At 42.2% G+C, this 12,076-nt stretch overlaps 1 protein-coding gene across 2 annotated transcripts in view; it reads right to left on the bottom strand.

Moving 5' to 3' along the window:
• The window catches only part of LOC134187884 (uncharacterized), a 7,400-nt gene extending 48 nt beyond the window's left edge, over positions 1 to 7,352 (bottom strand). Inside the window, exons 1-7 of one of the 2 annotated variants that reach the window (XM_062656053.1) lie at positions 7,017 to 7,352; positions 6,737 to 6,931; positions 6,569 to 6,675; positions 5,744 to 5,960; positions 5,439 to 5,620; positions 539 to 594; positions 1 to 477 (exon numbers count right to left, since the gene is read on the bottom strand). The exon at positions 1 to 477 is cut by the window's left edge and continues 48 nt beyond it. In XM_062656053.1, the coding sequence (XP_062512037.1) occupies positions 282 to 477; positions 539 to 594; positions 5,439 to 5,620; positions 5,744 to 5,960; positions 6,569 to 6,675; positions 6,737 to 6,931; positions 7,017 to 7,050 (987 nt within the window). In that variant the 5' untranslated portion in view covers positions 7,051 to 7,352 and the 3' untranslated portion in view covers positions 1 to 281. Of the gene's footprint in view, positions 478 to 538; positions 595 to 5,438; positions 5,621 to 5,743; positions 5,961 to 6,568; positions 6,676 to 6,736; positions 6,935 to 7,016 lie in introns of both variants that reach the window. The other variant, XM_062656052.1, reaches the window with a different exon arrangement.
• Positions 7,353 to 12,076: the final 4,724 nt, after the last annotated feature.

The following is a 12,076-nucleotide window of genomic DNA, read 5'->3' on the forward strand; positions in this document are numbered from 1 at the left end:
CTGTTACATCTTCCATGCCCATAACGCATGTGAAACGTCTTTAAAAACAATCTCTTTGAGAATTAGTCGTACAAGCTACGTATACCGTCACTATCCCAACAGAGAGGCACAAAAATGTACAGAGAAACTCGAACGAGAGGCAGCCATCCGAGACCACACCCCAAACACAACGTGCCACTCCCAGATATATCTGAATATACTCCAAACTTCTTTGAACTATCTCGTATGAACCACGTCCGCAAACTTAGGCTCGCGGACACTCTACACAGTTCCAATCGTCGTTAACGTCCGCCGGCAGTGCCTTTTGCCTCGGCTTTTGCGGCGTCCGATAAACCGGACGGCTGACAATTGCAGTCCTGTATTACAGTTACAAACGATTTTGAGTTGTCGGCCGTCTCTAATTGAACTTTACTACGACGTCTCACGAAGCAGCCATCTTCGGATGATGTCGTTATGCACAACGGATGATTGCTGGGTCTATGGAATAGCACAGTGGTAACAAATAGTCAGAATAATCCGTGTCTGCATGGTAACCCACCCTGCACAGAGTTGCTTTCTTGGACAAGTCCCAACACATCGGCCCACATCGACTTTCTACAAAAAGACAACCACACAAATTCGTCAACACACCACATTGAGTTGCCACCATCTAGACTACTAAAAATCTCTGGCTAAGAATCCACTATGAAATTCCTGACTACCGTATTTCCTCAACAAGTATCATGTTCAATTAGTAACCCTGCTCAAATAATAACACATGGATCTCACCAGTTTGAAAAAATAGTAACCCTTAGATCTGATGAGTAAACATAGTAACCCGTGGATCTTATAAGTTTGAAAAAATAGTAACACTTGGATCTGATGAGTAAAAATAGTAACCCGTGAATCTTATAAGTTTGAAAAAATAGTAACACTTAGATCTGATGAGTAAACATAGTAACCCGTGGATCTTATAAGTTTGAAAAAATAGTAACACTTGGATCTGATGAGTAAAAATAGTAACCCGTGAATCTTATAAGTTTGAAAAATAGTAACCCTTGGATCTGATGAGTAAAAATAGTAACCTGTGGATCTTATAAGTTTGAAAAATAGTAACCCTGGGATCTGACAAGTAAAAATAGTAACTTGTGGATCTTATAAGTTTAAAATTAGTAACCCTTGGATCTGATGAGTGAAAACAATAGAAACCTGTGGATCTCATTAGGTTATAAAAATAGTAACCCTTGGATCTGATGAAAACAATAGAAATTTGTGGATCTTATTAGTTTAAAAAATAGTAACCCCTGGATCTAATGAGTGAAAACAATAGAAACCTGTGAATCTTATTAGTTTAAAAAATAATAACCCTTGGATCTTATTAGTTTGAAATTGGTGGTAACAGTTTCAAAAAAATTAGTAACTCATGGATCTGATCAGGATGTAAAATAGTAACCCATGGATCTTATAATTTGGAAAATAGTAACCCGTGCTCGATTAGTAGCCCATGCCTTGGATGTCAGACAGCAAAAGGTAACACACAAAGCGTCAAATGAACAAACCAAGTCTGCCAGAAGGGACACAGCCAGAAGAAGATGGAGACAATGATCATGATGATGAGAACATTGTGGTTTCTTATGAGGAGGACACTGAGTAAACTACCCGTGGGTAACTTGGACAATCTTGCATGCATCATGAGTGCATTCTTCTAATACTTGCCCAGCTCTTTACTTTAACTTGAACCAAGATAGCAGATATGGAAAAATATGTAACGTGCTCGATAAGTAGCCCCACTTAATTAACTAAATAGTGTAACCCATCCTTCTCATCAGTTCACAAAATAGTAACCCATGGGTTACTATTCAATAAAAGTTTGATACATTAGATGAAAACTGCTACAGAGAAGACGGGAAGACCCTACAGAGTGTACACATATTATATTAGTCGCACTGTCTATTTGCCCTTCTCGATTTGTGCATGTCAGGCTGATTAGTCTGTCTTCTCTGTCTCTCACAGTCTCCCAGGGTTATGTCACTGTTATCTGATTTTTAGCTGCCTTGGAGACTAAACCATGCAGACTGACAAAAACCCATACATACACTGATACAAAGTATTCAATTCCCGATGATTACTCAAGGTTATCAACTAGGACAAGGTCACACACAAGATGCAGACCATGATGATGTCGGTCACACACAAGATGCAGACCATGACGATGTCGCAGACCATGATAAGGTCTACAGACCATGATGCAGACAGATGATGAGTTCCAATGCGTTTACAGCCATTGTTCTTTGTTCTTGTGCTGGTCATTCTTCTCTTTCCCTAATTACATATACCAGTCTGCCTCTACCAGGTAGGTCTCAGACTAGTTCTTGTCTTCCTTACTTCAGCACACCAGCATGCCTAATTGATTTCCTTATGGATAATCAATGGCCAGCTGTGATATCACTCTACTTATCCCTCAATGATGCCCAAGGATGCCTAACCAAGAATGCAAACTCAATTGGAATGCCATTAGCTGGTCCAGAGAGACATCACCTCTCCATATCCAAAAATCTTACATAATTGATAAAATATTCAAGTCAATTAATTGTAATAGCAATAAGAATGTTAATCAGCATAGAAAGCATCAGTCTAAGTGGGTAGTGTTGGCACAAGTACTATCCTTAATTAATTAAGGTAGAAATTAATTCATGATGCACTTGATACTCACTACACATTAGAATCACTAATAGACTTAGACATGCTTTCAAAAGTAGGGTATTTTCACATGCTCACAATTGTTGTTAGTTCCCACAAGTCGTCTGTCTCTTGTCTCAACCAGTTTGGCAACAACTCTCTGATCTGACTCTAACAATCAACCTCCAACCCCTGACATCTCTCGTCTCTTCCTTTCTTGTTTTAGTTCGCCCACTGTCCACTCCAACTCAACAACACTGCTCTGGACGACTGAGAAACTAATATCTCATATTGACCATGCAAACATAGGAGACCTACCACCCTCGATCATGACACAAAAATAGACAAAACTTCCAGTCAGCTTGCCAAATCCTCGATAGAACAACAGAGCAGTACCTATCAGGTTCACATAATATTCCAAGAAAGTTTCCAAGTAAACTTGGAGACTTGATGTAATAAGTACCAAAAATGTATGGAAGGAAACAGCTAAGTGCACTCTGTTTCAATAGGTATACTCAATACACACACTAGACACAAGTATACAGTGACTCTCACTGAGTATACCCAACACACACATACCACACACCACACCACACACACACACACACACACACACACACACACACACACACACACACACACACACACACACACACACACACACACACACACACAAAGTGTGAAACAGTCGGACATTGGACATTTTCCGACTGAATTGAGCTTTTGTCCGATCACCTAGATTTGAAACTGACATCACGTTCGACCAAAACTGGTATGCGAGACTCAAATCTTTCTGTGACAAATACTGTTCACAGTGTAGTAGGGACAGTTGGAAGTTGTTCCGTGTACGTAAACACAACATATTCTGCCTGCTAACACTCGTGGCTTTCTGTTTGCGCTCATGGCTTTCTGTAGGGTTCTATGATGTTGCTAGGTAACCAGACTGCATGCTGTCACGAATAAGAAAACACACCTCCCCTCATTGTGCATGTGGCGCTGCTCTGTCACATCGTGATTTCTTCAAAATTGTAAGCTACTCTGTGCATTCACAGCATCAGTCACTGCACATGAAATCAAAACACTTTAATTAATCTGGAAGAGCACAAACCACAATATGTAGTAGACTAGGAAGGTCCCAGACCATGGCGTAGCAAAGTCTGCATCCAAATCAACACGAATAAAGACTAGGACATAGTAGACTTACCTTTACGTAGCGCGTTCTGATTTGCAGTGTACAATACCACTGCTAGTAGAGGCTCTAGCTAGCAATCGAAACTGCAGAACATCCCATTTCTAGGAGAGCATTTCATTCGCAGTTCAGGCAGTTCTACAACTACCGGAACTGCTAGAATTCGTGTTCAATTTAGTTCTGAAACAGTTAAAGAGTCCGAAAGGATTATGACAGTTCCATCCAAGAAGCTGGAACAGACAGAACTGACATGCCTCTTCCTTTGCAAAGTCCTGGAAGAATAATGATGCACTAATTTGCAGACGGGCAATAATGAACTCTACGGCTCCTATTGGCGTCTATCACAAGGTCAATAAGAGGCGCTGTTAGCTAAAGTCACCCTCCTGGTTAGTCGATGAACTAGATGAACTAGCTGATGAAGCCGTAGTACGCGTTGACATTGCTTCAGCTAGCAATTCCGGTTTATTTATTTTATTTGCTGTTCTAGGTATATGTCGGTTTGTCCCATTGTTATGCCTTGTGTCCAGCCAAAACTCAATATAGCTGGACACCATATCTGGCAATGTCTGAAACCTTAATGTGCACTCTGCACACACACTATACAAGTATACAGTGACTCACTGAGTCTACACAAACACAATACACAAGTATACAGTGACTCACTGAGTATACCGAACACACACAAACACAACACAAGTATACAGTGACTGACTGATTACACCCAATACACACACACACACACACACACACACACACACACACACACACACACACACACACACACACACACACACACACACACACACACACACACACACACTACAATATAATACACAAGTATAGAGTGAGTATACCCAACACGCACACATGCACAATACCCAATACGCCAGTATACAGTGAGTACACCCAATACCCAATACACCAGTATATAGTGAGTATACTGAAGTATACAGTGGGTAAATCCAATACCCAACACACAAGTACACTGTGAGTATACCCAATACCCAAGTATACAGTGAGTATACCCAATACCTAATACACCAGTATATAGTGAGTATACCCAAGTACACAGTGAGTATACCGAATACCCAATACACCAGTATATAGTGAGTATACCCAAGCATACAGTGAGTATACTCAGTACACAAGTACACAGTGAGTATACCCAATACCCAATACACCAGTATATAGTGAGTATACACAAGTATACAATGAGTATATCCAATACCTAATACACCAGTATATAGTGAGTATACCCCAAAAAAAGTATACAGTGACTATACCCAATAGACAAGTACACAGTGAGTATACCCAATACCTAATACACCAAGTATACAATGAGTATACCCAATACCAACACAAGTACACTGTGAGTATACTCACCACACAAGTACACTGAGTATACTCACCACACAAGTACACTGTGAGTATACTCACCACACAAGTACACTGTGAGTATACTCAATACCCAATACACAAGTACACTGTGAGTATACCCAATACCCAATACACAAGTATACAGTGAGTACACTACATCCCATACACAAAGCACATCAGAGTAACCCATCAGATTTCCATCCCAAACACTCACCTTCCATTTCACCATCGTCTCTCCTGTCGTCAAATTCCGATACGTCTCTCTGAAGAGATCCCAGTGCGTCGTCCGATAGCAGGAGCTCTTGCACGTACACTCAGATATGACGCCCAATCGACGCGAACCGTTCGGTGTGTTGATCGCCACCGAGGTGTTGCGCGACGCCACGCACGACTTGCCTGCGGCAAAACGCACAAATGTACACAAACACGCAACCGCAAGCAAGGTGACAATGAACGAAACCAAAACAACAAGCGAGATGCAAACGACAAGACGACGCCCACGCGTAAATGCGCACTTACCGCCGCATTTGCCGAGGCACAGTCCGTGGTCGACCGTCGTTTCGTACTCCGTGCCGGCGTAGTAGACCCGACGGTTCGTCAGACGCGCGCATCTCTCGCTCGTCTTCGCGCACTGGCAGGAATCGATGACGGCGACGTCTCTCGGGCCCGTCCGCAGGTGGTAGCGCTCGACGTGCGAGCGGGCGGGAAAACAGGCGTGCTTCTTTGGACACTTTGGCTACAGAACGAAAGAAAGGCGGAAAAATGTTAGACAAACAGATGGCACGTGCCGTGCACTATTAGAGACGCTTCATTCATTACAAGCACCGCCCAGGAAATTTTAATTAATTGCCACGCGCAAAATATACCAAGCGACGCGAGTAAAGCCGATTTACCACCCGCAATAAAAAGTACGATAGAATACGCATCGTAGAACGGTTTTAGGTTGTAATCTTATGTCGCAATGGCGGATATACTAGGGTTGTACACTGGCCCGCATATTGTATAAAGACCCGTATATACAGAGCGGATGCTCGAAATCGGCGTCAAGTGGCGCGAGTAAATCCAATCTAAGAAAGCCAGAATTGCGCTAGAACGAGCCGATTTTGACCACAACTGTCTACGAATGCGTATTCTGAGTCGTCAACAAAAAAATGAACCCAGGATATAGCTACATACGGGTCTTACGCTAGCCCGTATACAGACACAGACAGCGAAGCAGACTACGCGCTATCTGGATGGTCTCTCGCATGAAAGCATTTCGCCGTTCGAATCCATGCGATCTAATCAATTACAAACTCGATTACGAACTCCGCCCCGGAAATGTTTAATTTCGTCTCGAAATACCTTCGTCCCTGGAAAGGTGAGCGAGCCAACGGAGAACGGAGGTGGCAGGCCGTCAGCCGGACACGAGCATCTCCCCACATCAACTTGCAGCAGATGGAAATTCAAATCTAGAGCCACGATGAATTCAAACGCCCGACGATGCGAACACACCAACATATCCCGTCTCACCGACGTCCCCGTACGATCCGATGAAGACGCTTTTCTCGCTTCTCTGACACACAACTCCGTCATTGCATTGACTGCTCGGCTCCGTCACTTTGCCGACGTCGGTCCCGTCACCCATCGGACTCGGACTCGACGCCGTCGACGCCGAAATCGATTCAACCGTCGGGCTGTTGCGTATGATACGATGAGCATCGACGGCTGCTGTTTCAAACAACAAAACAATAACAACAAACGTGTCACTTTGTGTTGAGCACGCGAGAGAACACGTTGCGTTGTGTTGCACCTCGAAGAAGAAGAAGAAAGAGAGCAAGAGACATGAATATAACCGCAGAGCGACGAGATTTCCTCTCCTCCGTGGGGCTTCAAGGTGACTGATCGATGTCGCTACAGGCAGGCGCGTATAGACAGCAGCTAAACATAACAGACACGCCTAATGATCCGGTATACGCAATTTCCGACGTGCTGTGGCCAGACTAGACACTCGCAGGCATGTGCACACAGATTGTTAGCTCGATCGAGTGACGCGTAAAGCGGCGCTGGAGGCGATAAGCAAATGTGTAACTTGATTGACGTCGTGCGCATAAACTATTCATTTCGTGTGCATGCGCAATCTGTGAGTCGCTGGACCGCGACGCGGTTTCGGAGTTGTGGCTGAGAGATGAGAGGGAAGAGAGGGGGACCGGAAAAAAATGGAGTGGTCGCGACAAGGTTGCGTGTGCATGAAACCTTGAACGCGTAGCGATTAGGAGTAATGGTGTTGAGGATTGTTATTGCGTTAGTGAGCCTCTTGAGTAAGCATGCATTCAGTTGTCGTTTGTGGGATGCGGTAGGGGCTAATTGGTAGGTCTCCTGGTGCGTGTGTGTGTTTGTACTGTAGGAAGGAAATCCTGGCTGCTGCTACTCGGATGCGGACGAAAGCAGCCGAGAGTTGTTTTCGTACATCGTGTATATTGAAATCTAGGACGTGTTCTACGTTCTTTGCGTACATTGAGGTACAGTGACTTGAAGGAAAGTTGTCCTCTGATGTTTCTTCTTGTTTTCTCTTCTGTATATCTTTTCTGTGCGCACTGTACCTCGCGAGACACATCCATGCATACATACATTCTAGAGTAGGAAATCGCACATCTGTTGTCGTCTGATAGAAAGCGATGAGGACAGCTAGCAGGAGGGACACAAATGCAATCACATTGCGGTCGGATTTGTTGACATCTGTAGGGTTCAACTCGTTCAGGCACTCTTATTAATTTGTTGGAGCACTAACTGGCAAACCAGTGCAAACCGCTTTTGGAGATGAGAAATGAGAGTAATGAAGTATTACAACAAATACTTCATGTTTATTCTATTAAACTAAATAAGAGCAACAGACGACAATGTCAGTATCTCACTGTCTTCACTTGATCACATCCAATTGTCTGTGCTCGAACTTCCAGTGCTTCTTGAAGTAGTGCTCGAGGTAAGTGCATGAGAGATGGAGCTTGAGCTTCTTCTCGATTGCATAATCGAACGCCACCTGACGCAAGCAAACACCAGACTAAATAACCGACAATTTTCAATAGGCTAGGAAAGTTTAATAATAGTGGTCAGGGCGAGACCCTGTCATTCTTGACAATCAATTTGATGCCTCACAGCATTTTTGACTTTCCTATACTTAGTAGGTACAAAAATGGGTGCAAATAAATGGAATGAATGTTTCTCCTCATTTCGACCAGTTTCGACTGACTTCTAATAAATGGTTTTCATAGTAATCTCAAGAGAAAACTGTGTGGAGCTGCGCAAACTTTCTTATGTATTAAATTAATTAATGTACATAAAGACATCAGTGTTCCAACAGATGCACAGGATTCAACACAAGTGAGTTCCATTATCTCTTTTCTTTGATAAATACACTTTTATTATCATCCCTGCTCCACTGAGTAAACAATGTAGTAGAATTAGAAGGGAGTGTACATAAACACTCTAGTTTACTCAGCCAGTTTACTCAGCCAGTTTACTGCCACAATTCTAACTCACTCAAGTTACAATGCAAGAACATAATCTGTTGTCACAACATCTAACAGCATGTAACACTACTTCCACATACCGGACACCCAAACACGAACTTGTGATATCCAATGCATAATGCACTCTACACATGGCATGCAGAGTAGTGATTGTCCTAATTAATAGCAGCCCCAACTAGGTAGGCAAACAGGCTCATTAGGGTAGTCCACCCAGACATGATGGTAGGTAAACATGTTCACCCCATAATGGATTACATCGACTTATCACTTGGAGAAGCATTAATGGCAGTCTTAGATATGCTAGACATGTAGACATGTAAGTTACACAGTCTTCATGCGTCACTGTGTCTTCAATCTACATTAGATTGTCCTAGACTATGTATAATAAATAGACAGCTGCAGTGCACTAACTTCTACAAAGAATGGTCTCATTGTGAAAAAAGGCAAAGAGAAACGAGTAAGCAGACAGACAGCATAGTCGGTCACCCAATCATAACTACAGAAATATTAGCAACTAGGTGTGTGTGTAAAGGCCAACCAGACACCTCCCTTTGTAGGATCTGTTTATAGTAGCAGACAAGCTGTTACTCTTTAATAGTTAAACAATCTGGTGAACAACAAGGAATCTGAACGGCCATTAGTATCTGGATCCTTGAGACTAAGATTAGCCTCCAGGTCCACATTCCAAACTCTCTCCTCCAACAATAGAGAGGCTTGTTTGGCACAACAAATCTAATTTGATTTCGACAATCACAACCACACAGGCCAGACTGCAAAATAAATGAGATAAAACATGATTACTCAAGCTGCTTCTAATCCCTCTAATCACTCAATTTCTACACAAATTATTTCGATTTTGGTACATAGCAGACCCAATTACAGGAAAAATTTCTTACAGATTATGGAAGTAGATAGCCTTACCCTCTTATCTATTCTCCTAATAAGCTTGAGGCTACACCATATGCTATAAAGTAGTACAACGTTTGGCATCTGGTCCTATACTTGGCAACATCTCTGCTTATAGAGCAATCAAGCTGTAGACAGAGTGTCAAGTGGTAACATCATCAGTTAGAGCCAAAAGAAGAAACAAGATAGGTTTCCTGCTAGACATACTGGCACCAGTATGACTCTCAGTGTTCTAGCCAGGATTTTTTGCCAAAGGTCAATATGACGTCATCAAATATAATGACGTCAACCAATGACGTCTTTAAATGTTGCCCTGTCCACACTAGACCAGAATCAATCGCAATCTGATCGGGCTGTCGATCGTCCACACTGCACTTTGAAAACGATGCCTCGTTTTTGGTATCACGTGACTGATGACAGATGTGTACGTGTAGGTTCTTTGCTTGTGGGAAGCATTAATACAGCAACGTAAGGTGAGCAAGAACAAAGAGGAGTGAGGAGGGTTAGATGTTCCGACTACACACGTAGCGTACCTAGAGGTAACGCACACTATTTCTAATTGAATTCAACCGATCGTGATCAAAACCACCTCCCAATGTGCACTAGATTTATCACGGTCGGATCGCTATTCAGTTGCCAGTGTGGACACGGCTTTAGTTACTGCATGATAGGTAGACTATTCAGTATAATTGCTACTCAAATCTTGCTATAAACCTCACTGAACATAACCCTGTTACACATAACACCGACAGACAGACAGATAATACATTAGATTATTACAATGACAAGTTGACTTAAAACTGGAATTGTGAGCTGAGCTTTACAAGAGTGTACAAAACATGAGATTGTAAATAAATAGTAATTAGTAAAAAAAAACTTAGAACACCTGCCGCAAGCACAGTGACATTAGCACTTGAAGAGTGTGTGAAAGGTCAACAGGAATTCGCCTCAAATACCAACAAGGAATCATGCGGTAAGATTACCAGATGGCGGACATGAGAATATTGTTGTGTAGTAATTTGCAAGTTGCAGAGCCGTAGGAACCGGTCCGGTCTGTCCGGTTTCGGCCAGACCATATTTCAAACTTATATATATATATATATATATATATATATATATATATATATATGTATATGTAGTTTGCCCAAAAGCACATAATCTTGACTTACTTTTCTATTTTCGCTGCCTTGAATGCGTGGAGTGAAAGGTCACTGCATAGTCACATCACTGTCGCTACCTCCCTCAGTGTCCCATCCATTCTGCTCTGAATATTAATATTAATTAAGCTAGCAGCGTCACATTCCGCTTAGATCAGGTGATCATTGCAGACGAAAGTTGTTTGATTGACAGTCGTCTTACTGGTAGACTTAGTCAAAGACCAACCGCACCAACCCAAAGATTTTGGCTTCCCTAAACAAGACTTCGGCAAGAAGACTATCACAAAAAAGCATTCCAATCATGCTGATTTTACCCTAACCACACCCTCTTAATGTGCTATCCTTGGACAATACCCTCTAGCACACACTAGACTGCACCATTTTTGAAATGATTCCTACGGGACTGAGTTGGGAACCATAAAGATGACTAATAGCTTTAGATTTGTAATGGATCTTGTAGGAAAACAGCCCACACTATGTGTGTAGGCTTTCCAATTCTGTTCCCAACCATCAATAATTGCTGTCCCTCCCAGCTCCAATGTTCATTCCCTCTCCCGATTGTCATTTTGATGGTACGTACACGTGTACTGACGGCGAGAACACTGACTCTGATACTTACAGTCCAACTGCAATTCTGAAAAACTGACGACCACATATTGGCTACAGAGTGACAGTTGACACCAAAGTATTTCTACTGTCACTAACTCTTTCGAATAACATTGTTTATAAAAATCGTCAATTCGAAATGTTAACAGCAAAATGAATATATTTCATAGTCTTGCAAAACCCTGGTGTGTATTCGGATTGGATACTTGTTAGTTAAACATGGTGACCATTGAAAGATCACCCACCAATCATTCCTGGATGCAACACCAAAGATAGTGTTACTGCTGGAAATTTTCCATTAGTAGCCACTTGGCTAAAGGAGTTCGTTCGTTTATAGCCAAGCACTTTATTTCAAAGCCAATTATTGATTCGAGTTTAACCTGGTCTGACAGACAAACAGGCAGCATTTATCACTTGTTACAGCAAATGTAGTACTAATCTGACATGTGTCATGCTCAAAGGAACAAACCAGACGTCAAGCGTTCAATGTCATCTCTCTTGGCTTTTCATACAAAATTTTTTAAAGGTTCTGTTAAGTTAAAATCAAAGTTCTGAAGTTTCGTCCCTTCTATGTTCTCTTATGCTTAATTAATCAACATCGTCAAAGTTCAGCATCACTGAAGTCCCAATCATTGTCATCTTCCTCATGGTTTCGGCCATCAGTCTGCTTCCTT

This window comes from Corticium candelabrum, chromosome 12 (genome assembly GCF_963422355.1).
Source record: "Corticium candelabrum chromosome 12, ooCorCand1.1, whole genome shotgun sequence".
Lineage (NCBI taxonomy): Eukaryota > Metazoa > Porifera > Homoscleromorpha > Homosclerophorida > Plakinidae > Corticium > Corticium candelabrum.